This window comes from Lynx rufus, unplaced genomic scaffold, assembly GCF_022079265.1.
Source record: "Lynx rufus isolate CCGP_SWC_20201006 ecotype Redwood Valley unplaced genomic scaffold, mLynRuf1.p SCAF_8, whole genome shotgun sequence".
NCBI classification, from domain to species: domain Eukaryota; kingdom Metazoa; phylum Chordata; class Mammalia; order Carnivora; family Felidae; genus Lynx; species Lynx rufus.
This window is the reverse complement of record NW_025814896.1, coordinates 119056225-119080310: the sequence shown is the minus strand read 5'-3', so window position 1 is coordinate 119080310 and position 24086 is coordinate 119056225. Positions and strand designations below refer to the sequence as shown.

General features: G+C 45.0%; 1 protein-coding gene across 1 annotated transcript; it reads right to left on the bottom strand.

Annotated features, from left to right (window-relative positions):
• Positions 1–29: 29 nt before the first annotated feature.
• Positions 30–22925, bottom strand: GTF3C2 (general transcription factor IIIC subunit 2). The gene is made up of 19 exons (XM_047068558.1): positions 22838–22925; positions 13709–13979; positions 13224–13545; positions 12350–12635; positions 9584–9678; positions 9093–9170; positions 8873–8971; positions 7565–7792; positions 7280–7391; positions 6971–7079; positions 5857–5882; positions 5544–5673; positions 3220–3364; positions 2953–3114; positions 2664–2751; positions 2283–2411; positions 1634–1783; positions 1376–1483; positions 30–1077 (listed from the first exon to the last, which is right to left on the bottom strand). The coding sequence occupies exons 2-19, from the start codon at positions 13953–13955 to the stop codon at positions 859–861; spliced, it is 2733 nt and encodes a 910-aa protein (XP_046924514.1). The 5' UTR covers positions 13956–13979; positions 22838–22925; the 3' UTR covers positions 30–858.
• Between the last annotated feature and the right edge of the window lie 1161 nt (positions 22926–24086).

Genomic DNA, 24086 nt, shown 5'->3' with positions numbered 1-24086 from the left:
GACCAAAAATGATGACGTGTAAAGAATGGTTAAAGTAACTGAAGATATTTAATCTAGAGAAGAAAAGACTTGGGAAACACATGATAGCTATTTTTAAATATTTAAAAGGGCAATCACAGGGAAGAATGACTAGATTTCCTAATAATCATGGTGAAATGTATAGAAGTATACTCTTTGACTTGATATAAAGGAAGATTTTTTTTTTAAAACATGACTGCCTAGGAGTGTTCGAGTAAGGTCAGACGACCAGTGATTGGGAATATTTCATAAGCAGGAGCAAGTAAGATCTGAGCCACTGTTCTACTGGTAGGGCATTTGTGGTGTTCCTCAGTTAAAGAAGTACTATAAGCCGCTTCAATCCAATAAATTACTGTCACCCCTCATGGGCCTGTGTGTTGGTTACTTTGAAGAGGAAGTTGAGAAGGCAGTAATACTGGATCCTGGAATATAGTCAGACAGGAGCCTTCATACAGATACCCTTTCCAGTTCTCCAAACACCCACTCACGTGTGGTCTCAAAAACACCCAGTACCTTTACTCAGCTTTACCCACTTCACAATATGCTCAATATGAGCAATTTGACTCCCAAGCCTAGGTCAGGCCTGAGTGTTTCTCATGAGCCATAGTTTTAGGTGGAGGAGCCTTGAGAGTTTGTGGAGGGAGAGCCCCCCTGCCCGCAGGGGCCTGTGATGACAGAGTCTGTGGAAGGAGAGGTATCTAAGGAGTCCTGGCAAGGCAGGTCTAAAGGTCCAGGTCTGGCAGCGTCACTATCCAGGAAGACCCCAGTTCCTATGGCCCTGTGGTTGGGGGCCATTTGTTCCTGGCAGATTTCATTCCAAAGGTCCTGTGTGGACCACGACTAGGGACTGGGCAGAAGGCGATGGCTAGTTGGAGGGAAGCCGGGCCCTTTAATAGGGGAGGACGGCTGGAACATAGCAGTGAAGTGGGCTCGGCTTTCAAGCTGCATACGGTGGCCCAGTGGTGAGGTGAGTCCACGGACAAAATGGATCCGAACCAGCCCTGACTGTCCCCCAGATACCAGCCATCCATAGGAATCCAGGTTTGGGCTGAAGCGGACCTGTGCAGAGAACAGAAAACAAAAGAGAGATGCTCACAGTTGGTGCTTTAGGGTGAGTTGTAGCTGTAACAGGAGGAAAAAAAAAAGGGCCACAATCTGAAAGGATAAGACCACGATGGGGTGAGAGAGGTAGAAATGAGGAATGTCTATCATGCTTTGCAGAATGAAGTTGCCAGAGCTGTTTTCCCTTCTCAGCTGTCTCTGTTATGTGTTCATTGCCCATTTCATTGATCCTATGTCCAGAGTTGGGACGAAACGAGAGTGAAGAAAGGTGGAGAAGATGAGACCAGGCTTTTACCTTGTGGATAGCCTCCAGCTGCAGCCTGTCCAGGCAGAGCTGCGAATGCCCCTCTCCTTCCTGCATGCGCAGCATTGGCTCTCTGTGGAGCAGATCGTGGAAGGAACCCTGGGGAGGGGAGTACAACAAGAGAGAGAAAGCCAGGGGCTTCTTAGTCTTCCATCTTTGGGCTACAACTCCTTAGAAAGCCCTACTATACCAGGACTAACATTTTCTACTTTTTCAAATGCCACACCCATTCTCTTGGCCTCAATTTACCAAATCTGTGTCTTGAAAGAGCAAGTAGTGATGGCTGACAGTTTCAGCATAAGTTCGAGCCTTGGGAGGGTTGGGGGCCTCCGATGAAGCAGAACGGTCTCGACCTTCAGGGCTGTCCTGATATGGCATCAGATCTGCTTTATATATAGGCTAGAAAGGAGACCCTGACATTAGGTTCCATAATACTGAAGACGGAATAAAAGTAAAAGAGAAAATTGATTTTGGGTAGGAGAGACTTAAAAGATGGAAGAAGGTAGTATGTTTGAACATATGCTCAGATGCACTAAGGTAGAGAAGATTATGTACAACTCTGTGCTGAGATTTCCAGGGACCAGGCACCTGGGTGGCTGAGTCGGTTAAGCATCTGACTTCGGCTCGGGTCATGATCTCACGGCTTGTGAGCTCGAGCCCCGAGTCAGGCTCTGTGCTGACAGCTCAGAGACTGGAGTCTGCTTCAGATTCTGTGTCTCTCCCTCCCCCTCCCCCCCCTCTCAAAAATAAACATTAAAAAAGACTTCCAGAGACAATTTCAGGTCTGGGAGTCCTCATACAAATTTGTACCCTATTGTTAATTTATAGTTCTAATTTAGGAGATCACGTGGATTAGGACCCAACAGATGGTGCTGCCATTAAATATTCATATACGTACGAATCTTCGCTCTACAGGTCGCTTGACATTTATTGGGTTCAGTGCCATGTCTGGCAATATAGCTGCAATGAGCTCCCCGGATATATCTCCCGCGGCTATTGTCCCAAGCCAGTCGGATCCTGAAAGACTCTAATAAGAAGAGAGACAGATGTCTTTCATTCATTCATTCACTCATTGTTTCAGTTCTGTGAACTGGTAACAACTGCACACAGTCTGAGGTGGGCACACACACACATACAAATGAGCTTATGCATAACCCTTATCCCTGATGATACAGTTACCATACATCTCTCTTTTTCTATCCAAAACTACTGCCTCTTCCTGACCACCAGCAGGTGAGTAAAGTAATCGTTTTCCTGTGTAATGAAGACGGGGGCTCACCCAGACAGTGCCTTTTCGAGGAGCAGTGAAATAGGCCTTGAAACCAAGGTAACCAGCATCAATATAATGAATTCCACAGAGTCCATAACTGTAAGAGGAAGAAAAAAACACTTTCCTTTTTCCAAGATTGGATTCATTCCCCTTCCCCAGTTCCTTCCAGAATGCAGACTACCTCAGTGTTTCCTTCAGTGCCCAACTCTGAACTCCCCTCTCCCCACAACAACCTGGCACACTTTGCACCCCAACCCTTAGGGCCTGTCCCAGAGCCCCTATGTGTATCCTGCCGTACGAGGCATAGCAGTTGTCCTGAGCCACAGTGACACCATTGTAGGGGAGCAGCCAGGCCAGCTCTGTACTCAAGAAGCGCTTGATAGAGTTTATGGGTTCATAAGGTCGTCGAAGATCCCAGAATTTGATTTTGCGGTCACTTCCCGCAGAGACGAGGAAATGACTGTGGAAAGAGGGGAGAAAAGGGAGCAGATCAAATCTGAGCAAGGCTGGGAGCGCCAGCCTGCCCAGGCTTCACCTCCCACGCCACAGCTCTCCTGTCCCGTACCTGTTAGCTTTGCACCACTGAAGGGCACGCACAGCCTGGTCATGGGCTAGGAAACACTGGAAAGGGTAGAGTTTCAAGGAGCCATCAGAGAGCCGTATCCGCTGCAGGGGTGAGCTGGTGGGAAGGTTCCAGAAAACCACCATGCCTGAGGTAGGGATAGAATGTGTAGGTAATAAAGGCAAGTTCTCCCTTCTTTGCTCTAATGTTTTCCTCTGGGTTCCTAGGACCTTTGCCTTTTACCCTCAGATGTGACCCCCTTATGAAAGAATATGTGGATCACGATGATCTAGGCAACATTCCCTCCATGATATTTTAGCTCCAACTCTCATCAACAAAAAAATAACAGCTTAGTGTGGCACTTGCAGTTGAAAGCTGGACTGAATACACCCAGTAGCCTGGACTCCCTACTAAATAAAAGCAAAGGGCTTTTTAAAAGGCATAAACCCTCTAGGACAAGGGTTGACGAACTACAGCCCTTGGGCCAAATACAGCCTGCTGCCTGCTTTGGTAAATAAAGTCTGACTGGAACACGGTCACACCCATTCGTTTACCTCATGTATGGCTGCCTTCAGTTTTCAATGGCAGAGTTGAGCAGTTCCAACAATGGTCAAACAGCCCACAAGACATAAAATATTCACTATCTGGACCTTTAGAGAAATGTCTGCCAACTCTGCTCTAAGACAAAGAGAATAGGCAAGGAGCCAAAAGCAACAAGATGTGGAGAAACATAAAACAAACGAAGAAATAGAAACCAACTCTGCTGACCCAAAAAGCTGCCCCCGACCGGGCTGGCGGAGGAGGAGGTAATCAAAAGTAGAACTCTGATAAAAAGAAAAGAAATTAAGGAACAGTAAGAATTTAATCAACAAAAGCTGGGGAAAATATCTGTAGCTAAAAACTCAGGAAACGTAGCACCTCTGAACCTTTTTTGAAAAAGCTCATTGGCAGGGGCACCTGGGTGGCTCGGTTCAGTGTCCGGCTTCGGCTCAGGTCATGATCTCACGGTCCGTCAGTTCAAGCCCCACATCGGGCTCTGTGCTGACAGCTCAGAGCCTGGAGCCTGTTTCCGATTCTGTGTCTCCCTCTCTCTCTGCCCCTCCCCTGTTCATGCTCTGTCTCTCCCTGTCTCAAAAATAAATAAATGTTAAAAAAAAATTTTTTTTAAAAAAGAAAAAGCTCATTGGCAGTGAACTCCAGCCGAGCCGTATCAGTAATTTGGCAACAACGGCAGCCTGAGGTGAACGGACGGTGGACACACATGATCATTTCAATACAGAGTTAAGGTTAAATAACTGGGAATCAAGACAGCAAAACAGCATCAACAATGACAGCATGCAAATGATGAAAAATCACAGTACCAAAAGAAATACTGAGAAGACCGAGAAGACCAGGAAGAAGCGTGAGAGTGCTAATTTCCTGACCTCTGTAGGCTGAGGCTACTGATGAGGTCTGACCATGAAATTGTCACCTGATAACTCCAACTACTGGACTGCTCTTTATCATTCTTTCCCCCTCTTTTTAACCTCAAGAGGATCCTAAGGAATGGATGTCTCTGTGGTGAAGGAACATTTATGGGAAGCTTAGCCCATCTTTCAGTTTCCAGTCTTTTTCTTTTATAAAATTAAAGTGTAATTAAATTTCATACATTTTCATTTAAAATAGCTTATAGAGGGGCGCCTGGCTGGCTCAGGGGGTAAAGTGTGTGACTCTTGCTCTCAGGGTTGTGAGTCTGAGCCCCACGCTGGGTGTGGAGATTACTTAAAAACAAAATCTTTTTTTTTTTTTAAATTTTTTTTTTTTCAAAAACAAAATCTTTTAAACAGCTTATATAGGGGGCGCCTGGGTGGCTCAGTCGGTTAAGCGTCCGACTTCAGCTCAGGTCATTATCTCATGGTTCATGAGCTCAAGACCCACACTGGGATCTCTGCTGTCAGCATGGAGTCTACTTCAGATCCTGTCTCCCTCTCTCTGCCCCTCTGCCACTTGTGCTCTCTTTCTTTGTCTCTCAAATATAAAAAACATTAAAAAATATTTTTAAAATACATAGAATGATCCTACGGTCATAGAATTCTTTCTCTCGCCATCTGATCTTTTTATCTTTATATATACATACAGAACTCCATGAAATGATCTTCACCGACTCTTAATTATGGTTTTTTGAAAAGAAGATTTCTAGTGACTTTCTTCTTCCTTCTTTGTATTTTTTTTTACACTGCTTGAACATAATGCCCAACACTGAACCAAAAAAGAAACAACCAAAAAACAACAAGCATATATAAACTTTAAGTAGCAACATCCCCTTATGTTTTGTTTTGTTTTGTTACCATTATAGTAGCCAGCAGCCAGGTGGTGGTGGGGCCGGGTGGGCATCCAGGCCAGGCTAAGGCACTGACCACACTCAGAGGGGTCCGAAGCTTGCATAGACCCCACCTGAAGGGTCGCCACACATTGTACCTGCAGAGACAGAAGAGCCGGGCCTAGGGTTAGGAATACCTACCATTTGCCACAAAGGCTCAAATCAGTGTTTAATCCAGCAGGATGGGGGTTTTTCAGTGGCAGAAGGAGACTCACTGTGGAATCAGTAAGGGAGGCTCGAGAAGATGGAGCCTTGGCTAAGGTAGCAGATTCCTCACTCACCTTATAGATGGCGGGCTTCACTGCATCTGTGAGGGAAGAAGAGCGATGCTCTGAGAACAGAGGACTGAAGTCCTGATCTGCCTTGCTCTTACATCAGCACCCCTAATCTGACAATGACCTTCCCTTACGCTCATTTCTCCACCAGCACATTGATGAATCTACCTCTATCTGGCCCCATCCCCTTCCCCCACCCCCTTATAGTGAGCGTGTCCTTCCTCCTATCAGAATGACTAATTGCTCCACTCTGCTCTCTCCCCACTCTCTCACCTTTTCCAGAACTTTGCTCATCTGGTTATCTTTCGTTTCTCCTGAGCGATCTGCTTTCTCTCCCTAATGGATCATTCTCATATGCATATGTAAACATGCACTATAGTCTCCTAACTCAATAAAACAAACACACAAACAAAACCTTTCCTTTACCCCTTATTCACCTCCAGCCACCACCCTCATCCATGTGTTCCTCTTCACGGCCAACCTACTTGAAAGAATCGTCTACGCATCTGTCTTCACTTCCTCACTGCCTGTTCCCTCCTCAGCCCACTCCTCCACCAAACCACCAAGTATGGCATTTCTTGGGGCTCAAAACTGGGTGCCCTCTTCTTTAAATACTCGGGACAGTTGAAAATCAAGTTTGACAAATAGGAGATGTCTTTCCCTAACCCCTTCCTCTTCTTGCTCATCTTCAGCTCTACATTCTCTCCCTCTCTTCCCAATGAAGAAAGGGTGTTTATGTGTACACGGAGAGGCAAGCGTTTATGTGAAGAAAGGAGAGGTGAGTACGGGACTGAGGGAAGGAGAAGAGTGTGGCAGAGGAGATCAGGGGAGATCACGCTCAGCACATAAGCTGTGGCAGCAGGAGGGGAGGGCCTGAGGGCACACAGCAGGCAAGGGGGAGAAAGGGGGTATGTTCAAAGAGCCCAGTGAGAAGACTGCAGGAGAGAGTACCCCTTTTGCAGACTGCTAAAGAGACAGGTGGAGAACAAAAGGTGTGAAGTCAGAGTGGGTAGGATGCCGAGGAAGGCTTGGTCCTAGAGGCTGGGCCAGGAGGGGCTTCAGGGGAGATGGACAGACCCTGCTGCAGCAGCACCACCCCCTCGCCTGCTGCACTACTCACCTGGGGGCTGTTGAGCCAGCAGGGCCTCCGGATGGGGCAGACTGAACAGCAGCACCTTCCCATCTGAGCAGGCAAGAGCCAAGAGGCCCAATCGGGGCAGAAGAGGAGCCTAGAGGGGGAGACCAGATCTGTGCTGAGGCTTGCTGCCTTCAGAGCCTCTCAGAAAACTTTTGAGGTTTTGGCCCCTGGAAATGATATGGGGTTGCCGGGAAAACTCCATCCACCGCTCTCTGTCCCCTCTGAGAACTCGCAGGGCCTCTCTGTTCTGACTCTGAGTCCTAAAGCATCCCACAACCAACAGGGAGGTACCTTCCGAGGGGTGCCTGGAAGTTCCCATGCTCCACTGGGGCAGAACTTGAGGTCCCAGATGCAGCCATGGTCACAAGCAATCCCATAGACAAAGTGGGCCCTGTTGCCAGGACTGAGGAGAGAAAGCATATGGGGAGAATGGGTAGGGAGAAGGGGCCTAGGGCTGCCAGAGCCTGTGCTCTGCCCCATCTCAACCCAATCCAAGCGCCCCAGCGCCCCTGCCCAGCCCCATCCTTCTCTCCTCCTCAACCACCCTCCCACAGCAGCGTTCCAGCCCCACCTCACCAGCTTTCTTGCTGCAAGGTCCCGAGGCCCCAGAGTTGGAGCAGCCCGGGACCCGAATGAAGCTGGCTCAGTGCATGTGTCTCATTCATGTCAGGGCTGGAGAAAAGGGCCACATACTGCGAAGCTGATGCCCCCTCTGGCACTGGGCACCAATCCAGAGCCCAGAGGGGTCCCCCTGTGAAGAAGGACACATCCCAGCGCTCTGGGTGTGCTGTGATCGAGCTAAATCTAGAGAAAAGTCAAAGATGGGATGAAGAAAGGAATTAATAAAAGGTAATAAGGACTTCATAAGGTGAGTGGATAAGCATCCAAACAATGGAATATTATATGGCACTAAAAATAAATGAGCTATCAAACAATGAAAAGGCACGGAGGAACCTTAAATGCATGTTTAAGTGAAAGAAACCCACCTGAAAAAGGCTACACGCTGTATGAACCCAACTATGTAGCATTTTGGAAAAGGCAAAACTATACAGTCAAAAGATCAGTGATAGCCAGGGATTAGAGGGGAGGATGAGTAGCTAGAACACATAGGATTTTTAGGGCAGCAAAACTACTCTGTATGATCCCATCATGACAGAGATATGTCATTATACATTTGTCCAAACCCAAAGAATGTACAACACCAAGAGTGAATCCTGACGTACACTATGGACTTTGAGTGATGATGTGTCAATGTAGGCTCATTCATCGTAACAAATGTACCCTCTGGTGGGGGATGTTGATAATGGGGCAGCTGTATATGTATGGGGGCAGGGGAGTATATGGGAGATCTCTGCACCTTCCTCTCAATTTTGAACCTAAAACTGCTCCAAAAAATTAAGCCTTTAAAAAAAAAAAAAAAAAAAAAAGTAATGAGGACAGAATGGGAGCTCCACCTGGAGCTGGTATGAACTAGCTTAAGCAAGGGCCAGAATATCAAGAACATTCTACAGGTGACAATAGTCCTTAGCCACCATCTGTATCTTCCTCCTTTCGTTCCAAAGCCTGTCTAGCTTTAGTTCACCTTCAAAGATGACAGGCTGTGCATTCTGGTTTACCACAGGACTCTCCAGGGCGAGTGTGCCCAGGTCTATCTGAGTAGATGTGACCTTGTAAACGGGTTTGACCTTCCATCTCCGTAGCTGCCCTCAGTCTGGCCAGCAGTGATAAGCACTGCAAACTACCTGGGTTGACCAGGTCTAGCAAGGCTGCCCACCCTGGGACCAACTGGAATAGCATCAGGGGAAGAAGAGGGCCAATATGTCATCCCTTTCAACATTCATTTGTCCTGTTTCTCCTAGAACCAGAAAGAGATGCAATCTTCACCTGTTTATTCGGTAGAGTGTGCCATCTTCAGGAAGTCCTTCACGCTGTACAGAGAACAGTGGAGACTTCTCCTGCTGGGGCAGGTAGGGCGCCGCCTCACTGGGGGCAGGCAAAGGAAAGAGCATGAATGTGGAAGACTTTCACCCACCCCAGGATTCCCTGTCCCTCTTCTGATCCCAGGAGTGTCACCCCCTCCTCGGCTTCAGAATGTCTAACTTACAGTTCAGACAACAAGTGCCACTTCCAGGCTAATGGAATCCATTCTGCAAACTCCCAGTACGAGTGCTTCTGTTCTCGGCTGGAGGGACAGAAGCAGCGTTAGTGAAGGAGGAGAGAAATTCTTGGGCAGCTCTGTCCAGTAACCTGTGTGCAGTGATGGGAGGGATCTATGATGTGTGCTGTCCAACGGATACATTAGCCGCTAGCTTTAAGTGGCTATTGAAATGTGGCTAGTGCAGCTGTGAAACTGGACTTTTAATTTCATTTTAATTAATTTGAAATTACATTTAAATGGCCACACACACAGCTAGTGGCTTATGTCGGACAGCACGGCTCTGGAGCTCTTGCCTTTAGAGCGGTACCTTTTAATTATGAATGTCTTCAGTGTCCTGCCCCGTGAGTGCCTTCCCTCTTTCCCATGGCCCCACTTCTAGAAGGTCCTCTGCACGCCAACAACACCCCCGCATCCCCAGCCCCCTCCTCAAGCCTCACAGGTCCTTGGTGAGATGGAGGCACTTCCAAACTGGAGCCATGATGTGATTTGGTAAGCCATTGGGAGCCATTCCCCGGCAGTGTGGCTTCTGTTTCTGAGGATCAAATGGAAAAAAAAAAAACATAAGCGAGAGAACTTTACAGACTGGAGAAAGTCCCTGGAAGACAGCTTTCTCAGCTTTTACTTTTCTTGGTACTACCTCCTCTCTAGCCTCTGACCTGTCAGTGTCTTAAAAGATTGATGTTTCCACCATTACTAGGACTTCACCTTCTGCAAAACCTGTTATGTATTTTCTTATTTATTTTTTTGAAGCTTATTTATTTAGAGAGATTGGGGGTTGGGGGGGAGAGACAGCATGCACCAGTGTACACGAGGGAGGGGCAGAGAGAGAGGGAGAGAGAGAAAATCCCAAGCAGGCTCTGTGCTATCAGCGCGGAGCCCAACCCCACAAACCGTGAGATCGTGACTGGAGCCCAAATCAAGAATTGGGACACTCAACCAACTGAGCCACCCAGGTTCCTGGAACCTGTTACGTATTTTCTGTTCACCTTCCTCAGCGTCTCCATGGCATTTGGTTCAGAGGACTCACATTCGCTTCCTCAAACTCCTGCCCTATGGGATAGTGTCTCCTTGTTTCTTCCTGCCTCTCTAATATTCCTCTGCAGGCTCTCCCTCCTCTGACAGGTTTAGTTGATGATGGTATTTCCCCGACTCCCTCTGTCTTCTCCTCAACCCTCCATACACATACTCCAGGTAATCTCACCCCATGCCCATAGCTTTGACTTCCATCATTATGCCTGATTATCAAGTTTATATCTTAGAAAATGTAAGCTTTACTCAGTTTCAGCTTCTCTACAAATTCTAGACTTTTACAGTGATCCCAAGCCATATTACAGAGCCTAAAGCAAAAGGAAAAATCAGTAATACAGTTCCTGTCTTTATTTAAAACCTTGATATTTTTGTTCATCATAAATCTGTTGCATCAATTTTTATTTTTTATTTTTTTTTATTTAAAAAAATTTTTTTTAAATGTTCTTATTTATTTTTGAGACAGAGAGAGACACAGCATGAGCAGGGGAGGGGGAGAGAGAGAGGGAAACACAGAATCCGAAGTAGGCTCCAGGCTCTGAGCTGTCAGCACAGAGCCCGACGCGGGGCTTGAACTCACAGACTGTGAGATCATGACCTGAGCTGAAGTCGGACGCTTAACCGACTGAGCCACCCAGGCACCCCTCAATTTTTATTTTTTAAAATGTTGCATCAAAATATTTTTCTTGATTACTGAGGGTTTAGGACTCCCTTAAATGTTGCACTTGAGACAAGGCAGGCACTGATCCCACATACATGACTGGCTACCAGACATCTCTAGTAGGATGGCCCATGGCCCACAGGCCAATTCAACATGTCAGAAAGTGAGTTCATCATGGGGGGTTATATGTAAATATGAATCACAATTCCACTCCTGAAATCATTATTATACTATATGTTAACTAACTTGGATTTAAATAAAATTTAAAAATTAAGGGATGCCTGGGTGGCTCAGTTGGTTGGGCATCCGACTTTTGGTTTTGGCTCAGGTCATGATCTCACAGTTCATGGGTTCAAGCCCCATGTTGGGCTCTGTGCTGGCAGTGTGGAGCCTGCTTAGGATTCTGTCTCCTCCTCTCTCATTGCCCCTCCCCCAACTCGCGCTCGCTCTTTCTCTCTCTCTCTCTTAAAATAAATTTTGAAAACTTAAAAATAAATTTCAAAAGAAAAGGAAGTGAGCTCATCGCCTCACTGCTCCCCCACCCCCCTCCCCCACCCCCACTGCTCCTCTGTCCTGAAGTCCAGCACAAGAAAGCACCATCTAAGTTAGAAACTCTTACTCCTTCCTTTCCTGTGACTGCCAAGTGCTGTTAACTGTCTCAAACGTCTCTTGCATCCGTCCCCCACCTTCGCTTACTTCATGGCTTGATTCAGACACTCCCTATTACTACCTGGATACCTGAAGCTGTCTTCTAATTGTCCACTGCTGACTGACCTATTGTCCTAACTAATTATATTTCTACTTAAAAACCTTTGTTGTATAGAGTTTCTGTGTGTGATGATGAAAACATTTGGGAAATGGGTGGTGGTGATGGCTGCACAACACCAAGGACACGCTAACACCACTCAATCGTACATTTTTAAATGGCAAATTTTATGTGGTATATTTTACCACAATTCAACAAACGTACAAACACCTGTGTTGGCTCCCTCCAGTGGTCGTCCGGCCATCCTCTCGAGTTTGATCCCACCACTCTCCCCTAGACCCTCCGAGGTCCCGCTGGGCACTTCTGCACCCTTGGGAACTTGCTGAGAGCTCTCAATAGCCCTGCCTGCTCTAGTGTCCTGTCCCGGGAATTTCTGGGAAAAACAACCCCTCTGGCAAACTGCCACTCACCTCTCAAGACCTAGCCCAACCATCACTTCTCTGGGAAGCCTGAGTAGTTCACTGCCTTCCTCTACACGCCCAAAGCACTATGTTCAGTCCCGGTGAAGCACCTATCACACTGTGGACTTAGGCAGAATGCTGTTGCAGTCACATGTGTTTCCTAGTGCAGAGTAGATGCTCGGTATCTGAATGAGTAATCTGATGTACTTACACCCGCAGCCCCCCCGTGCCCCAACTGTTTTTGAGGGTGTCCTTTCTTCCTTTACCTACTTTGGCCATCAGTTACTAGGCACCCTGCAGACCCCCTAATAATCCTCCTATTTCCCCACTTTCTTATTCATTCAGTTACCCCGGAAGTGGATCCTCGTGGGGTGCTCCGAGGCACCGCAGGCTCAGGGTCAGATGAGATCTCGCTTGGAGCCTCGCTTTCATTTCCATCTTCAGCCTCAACCTGGAGAACAAAGTCTTCATCCCGTGCAGTGTTATTCTCTTCCTCTCCACCTTGACAGGCTGCCTGTGGCTGGCTTTTATTTGGTTGGGCAGGGCTGCTCACTTTGGGGCTCTCGGGACGGGGCACTGGAGCAGGCAGGGTTGTTGAGAGCTCTTCAGCCAGTTCCTGAAGGTACAGAAGTGCCCTGTGGCACAGGGCAGAGTCAGAGCCATACTCACAGACACTTAACTGAGAGCCCCTTTTCCAGATACTTAGCTGATTCTTATCTCACTGGATCCTCCCAAGGGCCCCTGCAAAGCAGCTATTAATTTTCCCTTCCCCTTTGATAAAGAACCAGAGATCCAGGGAAGTTACGGACCTGGCCAAGATAAGACTCAGATCATGTTTGTGGAATGTGAACCCAGATCTGCCAACTCTAAGTCCAAAAGCACTTTCACTCTACCACAGAGATCAGTAAGAGCCAAGGGAAGAATGGAAGGACACAGAGAGACTGATATATACTGGGCGGTAAAATTGCAACGAAGACCTGGAGGAAACTGAAAAAGGTGACAGGATACAAGGCACAAAAAGCAACCTCCTAGACAGACAAACTTAGCAACAGGTAGAAGTTGCTGCGGTAAGAGCTAGAAGATGGCTCAAGTCCCCAGAACCCAGACGTTACCCCTGCTTACCTGACGCCTCACCACAGCCTCTCAGCTCTCCAACATCTGTCCCACCCTGATTCCCTTCACCCCGACCCCCCCTCCACCGAGCTGCGCCCCACAATCCTTACACTTGGGCAGCCCTTCGGCGGGGTCGTTCCCCAGGAGGGGTCTCAAAGTCCTCAGGGGGCCTCTTTGGAGGTGGAGACTCTGGCTGATCTAGGTCTTTGGACAACTTCAGCAGTAGCAGCTCTGCCTTGGACCTTCGACCTCGTTTCTTAGGCATGGGGGCAGATAGAGGGCTGGATTGATCTAAGAGACCAGGAACCAGAGGGGCTGACGGAGGATTAGGTTGTTGGGGCCTTTTGGGGCCTTTCCGTGTCCTACCACCTCTCTTCCGGCCAGGCTTTGAGGCCCTAGGTTTTGAGACCTTTGACATCTCTGAAGAAAGATCTGTAGAGAAGAATATGGGTCTGTGAGACGGGACCAGAGCTCAAATCTCTTTGGCAGAGATTATACCATACCCAGGTTGGTAAGATCCTGTGAGCTCACCCTGCTCTCTGTCATCTGAAGCTAAACATGGGGAGATTAAAAGATTAAAGGACAAGGTACATACCTTGCTGTTCAAGTCTGGAGAAGCTTTCTTGTTCTGGAGGGAGCCTGCTCTCATCAAGAGAATCCTCAAATCCAGGCAAAGGTGGAGGTAAAGACATCTCTATGGAAGCCTCAGCACTGGTTATTTCTGAAGAGGCCGTGACATCAAACTGGTTTAGCACCTCTTGTCCAGGAGAGTCTACCACAGTCATGTTCCTCACGGGGCCGGCCTCCCCCAGGGCAACACAGCCGACCCCGCAGGTATCCATCAGCACCCCCTAAAATGGCTGTCCCTGCACAGAGACATACACGTGAGGAGAAGGCAAAAGCTATTTGCACTGGCTCAGATTTTTCTACTTTCCTGTCTTTTCTCTTCCCATCCCACCCACCGCCTCCCACTTCCCCGGGGGAACTATTTAACAATAATTACTAAACATCTTCTGTGTTAGGCACTATTCTAGGAATTGGGAGTATGACAATAAGCAAGACAGCTAAGGGCCCTGCTCTCATGGAACCTACACACTAGTGGAGCTGGCAATGAACGGATAATAAGAAAGTTACCATTTATTTATGTGCTTACTATGTGCCAAGCACTATATTGCTTAGCCAACTTAAAGCTCTTACATTTTCTTGTAAGGATAATGCAGTGAATGAACAATTATCCAACTCCTTGCCCTAAAGCCCAATGAAATAAATCACCCCTTTCCCCTCAAAAAATTTTAAAAAAGAAAGAAAAGAAAGGAAAGAAAGAAAGAAAGAAAGAAAGAAAGAAAGAAAGAAAGAAATCACCTGTTATGAATCCAGGGAAGGGCCACAACTTCCTAAAACAGACTATAAAGAATAGTTGCCAAATGCATAAAATTTAGACTGCATTGAAGGAGGATGCCCAGAGCTAATCCATGTTTGTGAATACTAGTTAAGGAACAAATTTATTTTATAAGTAAGAGTTATCTAGTGGCCTGCCATCAATCTTTCACCTGAATAGGGGAGGCGGATGGCTATGAGACAATTAAGGAACATCCTACTATATTAAGAGACCTTTCCCACATTGAAGAATGGGCTAAAGGTGCTCCTGGCTGGCTCAGTAGGTAAGAGCATGTGACTCTTGCTCTCAGGGGTTGTGAGTTCGAGCCCTATGTTGGGTGTAGAGATTACTTAAGAATAAAATCTTAAAAAAAAAAAAAAAGAATGAACTAAATAATTGTCACAAATCTTCATTTTTTTCAAACTCAGAAAATCAATTGTGTAACCATGGACCAAAGTAAACTGACAGAGATAAACAAAGCATTGACCACCAAACCAAAAAGCTGAGCAACACAGAACTCTGCAAGGGCCCAGTTTTTGGTTAGAATAACATACCTTTTTATGACAAAAAGGGAGAAATACCTCAAATCCTAGGAGGAACCCCCCCATAGGTCTGTACATGCCTTAAGAATAAATAATTCATTGGCCTCAGCTGAAAAGTGTGTTAATACAAAGACCATAGGAAATATACAAATTAAACTTCCCAATTGTCTCTCTTAAAGAAGCTACAGTCTAAACATATTAGAAACATATTAGAAATAGCCAATCCTCTAACTCAGGTGCTAAGGAACACTGTGCTAAAGACACAGTGTTATATCGCCAACGTAAATAGAGGTCAATGAGAATCCATCTACCCTGTTCTTTAGTAAATAGCAAGCCCTGAGAGTACTACTCCATTCAAAATTAGTAATAAACAAAAAGGATCCACATGAAATCTATGCATAGATACTACAGAAAGAATCAAAAGGACACAAACAAATGAAAAAAGATGGAAAGTATCCTTTCAAAGAAAGCCTCCAGAAAACAGAAGAAAATTTGCAACAAAAAATGTCTGTATAATACTTAAAAAAAAAAAAAAAGATACTGTGGAATCCAAGAAGAGATAAAAGAAGACAATGGGGAGGTGGAGACTGAGCAGTCATAAGGAAAGAAACTGAGTAAAATGGATAAGATCATCATGAAATGAAATGAAACCCAGGGGAGAAGCAAAATGTTGAAAACTGTACTGCTATAAAGAGATAAAAGTGATTAGTGAGATGATATAGATGAAAAAGAGGATGGAGGGAGTCAACACATGAATAACTGATGTTCCTAAACAAGAGAGAAGGAAAGGCGAACAGAAGTATTAAAAAAAGAAAGAAAAGAAAAGAAAAGGAAAAAAAACCACTTAACAGAAGAAAATTTCCTGAAATAAAAAACAGAATACTTTCCTGAAATAAATGAAGACCCTGGTCTATCAATCAGAAGAGCTTAAGGTGTAAAAGGCAAGTAAAAGTCAACAAAGAATCATCAAGACCAAGAAATACTTGAGTGAAGATACTAAATTTCTCCCACAAAGAGAAAAGTAAACATCAGGTCAGCCTCAGAGTTCTCGGAAACATTTGATGCCAGAAGATAAAGAAACACAAAGAGGGTCAAGAAAATTCTTTACTTAACTGAGACATCATTCACATAAAGGCAACAGGATGGTATTCTCAATATGCAAGTCTCTAGGAATTATAGTTTTAAAAAAATCAACTTGAAGACCTACTTCAGCCAATGAAAGACAAATCAATACAAAGAACTTTCTAAGGTTTTTAAATTTTTATTTAAGTTTGTTTATTTGAGAGAGAGAACACAAGTGGGGGAGAACGGCAGAGAGGGACAGAGAATCGCAAGCAGGCTCCATGCTTAGAGGCAGGGCTCAATTTCACCAACCGTGAGATCATGACCTGAGCCGAAACCAAGAGTCAAATGCTTAACCAACTGAGCTACCCAGGCAACACAACAACTTTCTAATGGAGAAGCTGTGGTATAAAGATTGCAGTAAGCATTTAACCCAGTGACACATTGAGTTTAAACAACTGTGGTAACTACCACTATAAAACAGACTCTAATTTAAAATTTTGAAAGGCACTGCAATGTAAAAATAAGAATTTTCAGACTGTAGTAGACCAAGACAAAGAAGTATCCTGCTTTTGCTTGTAAGATCGGTAACTGGAGAAGTAAAGGGCTATTAATACCATTTAGATATTTAACAGAACTAAAGGCAGTATACTCTGTTGCTTCCAAAATACCCAGCAGACCACAGAAACCAGAAAAAAAATTGTTTTAAAGGCTGTACAATAAGAGATTGAAAATAAAAGAAACACAAAAAAGAAAAGAAAAAAAAAACCTACAAAGAAGATAAAGATACGTATAACAATGACCAAAAATCAATCCATTCATTAAAAAAAAAAAAAGAATAAAGATTTGGATTGATTTTGAAAAGTCAAACTATATGCTTTGAAGGAGTGTCTAACACAGGGCCACCTGAGTGGCTCAGTCAGTTAAGCATTCAACTCTTGATTTCAGCTCAGGTCATGTTCTTGCAGTTTGTGAGTTCCAGACCTGCACTGGGGTCTACGCGGACAGTGCGAAGACTGCTTGGGATTCTCTCTCTCTCCTTTCTCTCTGTCCCTCCCCCACTTGCTCTCTCTTTCTCTCTCTCAAAATAAATAAATAAACTTAACAAAAAAAGATGTCTAATACAAAGGAACTCAAAAGAGCTGTAAGTCAAAAGATACATTAAAATATATAGGGCAAATGTAAGCACATAGAAAATAGGAGTTTTGGTAATAGCAGAGTTGAGTTCAGGGGGGAAGTATTAAATGAGACAAAGAGGGAATACTTTGTCATAAAACTTCAAATTATATAAAAGATAAATGTCATGAACTGTTAGACGTCAAATGACAGCATCAAAATAAAGCAAAATCTTCAGGAAATACAAGAACTACTTCTTTTAACCATTGACAGATCAAGTAGATAAGGACAGGAAGACATGAATAAAATGATTATTTGACCTCTCTATCGGTCCTGCTTCAGCTGCACAGAACAGAATCCTCTCTAGCCAGTTCAGCTAAAAGGAATTTATTATAGGGTATTACATGGTTCACACCAGTGGTTCCTAAATTGTGGTGGTCCAGGCAGCATCAACATCACTTGGAAATTTGTTAGAGTGCAGATTTCCAGTCCTATCCCAGACCTATTGAATCAGAAACTCTGGGATGGGGCCAGCACTTTGCGTCTTCACAAAGCCCTTCAGATTACGAGGAGGCACCCACAAATCACAAAGCTCCTGCCACAGCTGATGGCTCCATGAATTGCCTCTGCAATGATCAGAAAGTGACCTAACTGAACAGGAAAGACCCTTCTCTGGCTCCCAGATCCAAAATCATACCACTGCCACAATCTGAACCAATAATATGTATTGCCTCCTGGCCTGGCTCTCTCCTCTCTAAACTGAAGTTCAAATTTGAGTTCTTCAAGAGCACATTTAATTGGCAAGACCTCAATCATATTCAAAATCTTGGATGGAAAAAAATTCCAGGAAGTGAAATTTTTAGCTTTCCAGGCTCTCAGTGGAGGTTTTTCCTTCTCTCATGTCCCACTTACCCCAAAGTAGAAAGTGGGATCAGCGTCTTGTCAATTCGTCTCCAATGCCACTTCTAGACGAAGAGTTCTCCCTGTCTTGTAAAAACTGTTCTTGAAGCTCAGAACATTCAGCTAAACCATTGCTACTCACTTGCTGTCTCACAATGGACCCTGTCATCACACAAAACCTTTTAACCTCCAAAATCACAAAGACATCCCACTATCTGATCACAACCTCCCATCTTTATAGCCAGACTGCTCAACTACAATCTATATCTATTCTCCAACCATATCAAGTCACTATCTATTGATCTCTCCAATTTCTCCCTGTGTTGGCCACATCCTATCTAGCTTAGATTCCTTTATTTGAATCAGATTCTTGTTGATATTGTGAAGTTCCTTTCTTATCTTTTTGCTCTGCAAAATTGGCAAAATTTAAGCCCTGGATGAACCAACCATCCTTCTTTTCCATGTGTGCATCTAAGGTGCCGAGTGCTACCACTTACACGTTCTCTCTAGTCAGCCCCCACATTACCTCTCCCCCAATATCTGATGCCCTGGTTCTCAGCAGGTATTTTGCCTCTGATTCCCAAAACAAAACCCAGAAAGTCACTATGTGGGAAATACTTCAATGTCTGGTCAAGAAGCCTACTCTCTCCATCTGAACCCTTTATCTACTTTCTAAGCCCAACCTTCCACCTGTGTTCTAGTTCCATCACCCTACCTCCTAGGGACACTGGAATTGTTTATCCTTTTCCTTTCCATTGGCTATTGTCCAATTGGTTGCTTCCTTCCTTCATTTATTTATAAAGATTTTATTTTTAAGTAATCTCTACACCCAACATGGGGCTCAAACTCACAACCCTGAAAACAAGAGTCGCATGCCCCACTGAAACAGCCAGGTGCCTCCCCAACTGCATTTAAATGTCTGTAATTACTGGGATGCCTGGGTGGCTCAGTTAGTTAAGTGTCTGACTTCGGCTCAGGTCCTGATCTCACAGTTCGTGAGTTTGAGCCCCGCATTGGGCTCTGTGCTGACAGCTCAGAGCCTGGAGCCTGTTTCCGATTCTGTGTCTCCCTCTCTCTCTGTCCCTACCCCACTTGCCCATGTGCACTCTCTCTCTCAAAAATAAACATTAAAAAAAGTAACGTCAATAATTCTCATCTTAACACACATACAACTACCCTTTAACCCATGTTCCTCCTCCCTCTCACAGTCAAACTTTTAAAGAGTTCTCTGCATGTGATGTTTTAATTACCCTGCTTCATTCTGACTAGGATTTTGCCTTCCAACTCATCACTGAAGCTAAAGCCTCCAATAACTGCTGTCAACTAATTCAGTGGACACTTCTGTTTCCTTTAACTTGATCTCTTAGCAGCACTGATGCTATTGATCACTCCTTTCTTGAAACATTGTCTTTTCTTGAGAAGCAATTCAAGTGCAATAAAGTTTCAGATCTTTACAAAATTTCCTCAGTCTTTTAGAGTTGTCTCACCCACACCCATACACCTCTTTGTTTCTTTGCAAATGTACCTCTTTTGCCTTTCCCAAGGGATCAACTTAGTTTCCTTTCTTTTCTGAGTTGTCTTTATAATACTTTTAGTTGAAGTAGAATACTTGTAAATATGTGTAGAATATAAAGAATAATAATAAAGCACCTGTTTATCTGCCACATTACAACTTAGTTTTAATAGAAACAGTAATTCTTTCATACTCAAAATCTTTAAAATTTAAACAAATATCACAATAATATAAATATAATGACAAATTAACTGACATAAAAAATGTTGAGGACCATCACAATGACTCTTGGCAAGCATTCAACTCCACCAGTGAGAACAGTGATCAGGCCTATAGGAGAAAAGCCTATAGGCTTCAGGTATGCAGTGTGCCATGAACATCAGTTTGTATGCTTTACAGAGGAAATGGGGAATGTCAGTTAACACAGGGAGCTAGTTAAATAGGTATCAGTTAAGAGAACTTCTATGTATGTCTTAAAGAATTTCCACATCAGTGCACAAATACGTATCTCATTCTTCTTAGTTACTATCCAGTGTTCCATAGAATTATAGTTCATTCGGATATTCCCCATTTGATGCACAACTGAATCACAACACTATTACAGACAATACTGCAATAAATATCTAAGTACAGATCTCTTCGTTAATGAGAAATTATTTTCCAGAATAATGATATGAAGTGGAATTATTGTACTGGATTAAAGGATATACACATTTCAAAATTTAATAGATACTGCAAACAGCTCACCAAAACAAAAGTCAATTTGTAATCCCACTAACCATGTATCAGTACCCATTTTGCCACACCCTTGCCAATCTGATGGATGAAAGAATTCTTCCCTATTGTATTTATTTGCATTGTCCTGATAATGATTGAGGTTAGCAACTTCTTTTTATATATTGGACATCTATTTTTTTTTATGAATTGCCTGTACTTATAATTTGCCCATATTTCTACACTACAAAGCAATCTTTTCGGGGTGCCTGGGTGGCGCAGTCGGTTAAGCGTCCGACTTCAGCCAGGTCACGATCTCGCAGTCCGTGAGTTCGAGCCCCGCGTCAGGCTCTGGGCTGATGGCTCAGAGCCTGGAGCCTGTTTCCGATTCTGTGTCTCCCTCTCTCTCTGCCCCTCCCCCGTTCATGCTCTGTCTCTCTCTGTCCCAAAAATAATAAATAAAAACAAACAAACAAAAAAAAAAACAAAGCAATCTTTTCCTTATTGATCTGTGAAATTATTTATGTTGCAAATACTGTGTCTCTACTTTTTAAAAAAAACTTTGTTTAGGGGCACCTGGGTGGCTCAGTTGGTGGAGCATGAAAATCTTGATCTCAGGGTTGTGAGTTCAAGCCCCACACTGGATGTGAAGCCTACTTAAAATAAGTAAAATAAAAATAAAATATATTCTTAAAATGTTTATTTATTTTTGAGAGAGACAGAGAGACAGAGCACGAGAGGTGGCGGGTTGGAGACAGAGAGACATAGAATCCAAAACAGGTTCCAGGCTCTGAGCTGCCAGCACAGAGCCCGACGTGGGCTCAAACCCACGAACCCTTAAATTATGACCTGAGGCGAAGTCGGACGCTTAACCAACTGAGCCACCCGGGTGCCCCATAAAATATTTTTAAAAAAACCTTTGTTTATAATGTTTCTTGCTAAACTGAAATTATATTTACTGAGTTAATTTTTTTTCTTTATGACTTTTCCTTTATGACTTGTTTGTGTCTTAAAAAGGCATCTCCTACCCCACTGATATAAACATACCCTATTTTATGTTCTTCTAATACTTTTTCTAGTTTTGAATCTTAAATGTAGCTCTTTAGTCCATGTGGTATTTTCTTATGATAATAAGAGGTATGGGTATTCACTTACTCCATATGTATCTTCCCTGAAAGTTTCATAAGGATCTTGCCTGATTCACTACTGAATCCAGAACCTGGTACATGGTAAGTGCAATAATTAAACTTTGTTAATTGAATGACCACCTTCTCAAGGTGCAAAAATCCCTTCAAGAATTCATTTCTCTAGAAGGCAGCAGCAGGGTATGGTGGTTAATTTCCATTTATGATTTTATAATACAAATCCTAGACATAAGTAAAGGAAGGGATGTTTAATAAATTTTGCTAGAGTTTATAAAAGTTTACATTTGCACCTCAACTTGTTTGGAATGCTGCTTCAAGGCTGCCAGGATTTCCCTAATCAAGGAAAATGATTAGTTAACACAGTTCCTCAACTATGGAATTACTTTAAACACACTGTTTGGTCTAATACCAAAGTGTTCCTATGGTACAGCTGGTGGTATGCAAGATTATTTTAATGATACAAAAATGAGTTTTATTTTGATTGTGTTTTTAACTTGTATAAAAAACTCTAGTCCATGAAACCCATGGTTTCATCTTTCTTGCTTAGATTGAGACTAAAGCACTTAAATTTTAAAAATAAGCCAATTTTAAAAAACTACTAAGAAAACAATACATTTGATAAGAAGGGATGGCAAAAAGTAACCAAGGTACAGGAATGGCTGAAGTGTGTGTAACGATATGCCACTAGGGCGAAGAGGCTTCGCCAAACACTACACCTCTCTAACAAAGTGAGTTACTAGGGTGGGGCTGAAGTCGCCACCTCTGCCTTCCCCAGCAGTCAGCCAACTTGCTGCGGGATAAAAGGACTAGAAGGGAAACATAACTGGCCCTTGGCTGCGCCAATGGGGTTGCAGCGCGCGGGGCACAACCCCGGGGTTAAAAGAGCCTCATCGAGGAAGATGAGACACAGCCGAATGAGAATGACCCGCTACCACTCTAGGGGTGACCGTCTGCCCTTCCTCAGTCATGGGCGTGAAGGCAGCTTCCATCCCTAGCCTGGGCTGGGGGCGAGCCCTGAGTTTTCTGAGGCCGAGGACTACTGTAGGTTTGCTGAGTCCGAGGAATGTAATGTTACCAACGACGCGGCCAGAGCACAGGATGCCGTGTTACCCGCACCGCGTCGAGAAAGAAGGCAAGAGCCATGGTTAGCAGGGATAAGGGATGTCCGGTTGCACTACAGGGAAGGAGGTGGGGAGCGTGATGGTTTCTGCAGCAGCGCGGGGGCTGGAAATCGCGATGCTGTGCAGAGGGAAGAGAGGAGCCGGGAGCTGGTTCCCATTATCTTAGTGCTATGGGAAAAGGAGGAGGAGGAGGAATCGTGGGGCCCCCGCACACCCCGCTGCGGTACACTCACCCTCACCAAAGTCCTTCCGGAAGTCCAAGTTCGAAGATGGCGCCGCCTGTCTGGTCGCGGTTTTATGACGAAATCTGGTAGCTACTCTTTATTGTCCCCCCCTTCCCCTCCTCCTCCCCCCGCCTCCGCCCCTCCGGCCGCCAGTGCACAAGGTAAACACGTGAGCTTGGTGGGGACTTTGTGCCCGAAGACGTTTTCTCAGACTATGTATTCCACAATGCAGTGCGGCGAGAGTCCCGCGCCCTTTCGGAGCGGTTGAAGCTCCAGGGCTTTAGCCGCGCAGGGGACGCTGCGTGGCCTTCTGGGAATTGCAGTGTCAAGAAAGGAAGATTGACGCCTGCGCGGTGATGGTCGTCGCGCCCCGCGGATTCCCAAGGGGCCCGTACTAGAGCCTCGAGTGTGCGGCGCGCCCAGGCCTGGTTGCTGTTCCTGAGCACTGGAAGCCTGCCTAACGGTCAAGGCTGCCTGCCGCGTGGCGAGCCGGGCCAGGCTGGAGTGAAAGTAACTACGCGGCGCAGTCCCAGACGAAGACACAGACTGAGAGATGAGGAATCCCTGCCGCGGCCTGCCAGAGGATGACTGGGGCCTCCGCGAAGGGCAGCCACTTGTGAAGTCAAGGATGGGCCCTACTAAAACACATTAAGGGGGACTGGGCAAAGGACAGGGAAGGGGAGCCAGTAGAAATGTCTGGCGTGGGGACGCTGCTCTCGCCTCAGCCTCAGGCTTGGACCTTGGCCTTGGTTGGGCATAGGCCTTGCCGCATTCCCGGGATGTGGGATGCTGGTAAAGCGCCGCTCTTCGGTTCGGGTCATGATCTCAGGTTTGTGAGTTCAAGGCCCGAAAGAGGCTTTCTGCTGTCAGCAGAGTTGGCTTCAGAACACCTCCCCCCCCCCCCCCCCATCATGCTTTCTCTCTCAAAAATACACCTTAAAAAAACAAAAATGGGGGAGGTGGAATGCTGGTGGACAAAGAAAAAAAGGTAACAAATTTCGGCCCTTTCCTGAGACCTTTAAAGCCATATAAACTTAACAGGTCTCCACCTATCAACTGGGAGAATTCAAGATTTATAAATAGGGACCAGAAGAGGTGGAGTAAACCAGCCTTTCTCTTCCCCCAAAATCTCACCTATTACATTCCCTTGGTTACACAAAACATTTAAGAAAAACGTGGGAGGAGCTAGCTAAGATTTAAAAGCAGGAGTACAGGGACTCCTATCCCAACCCTCTTAGCATCCTAAAGGCAAAGTAAG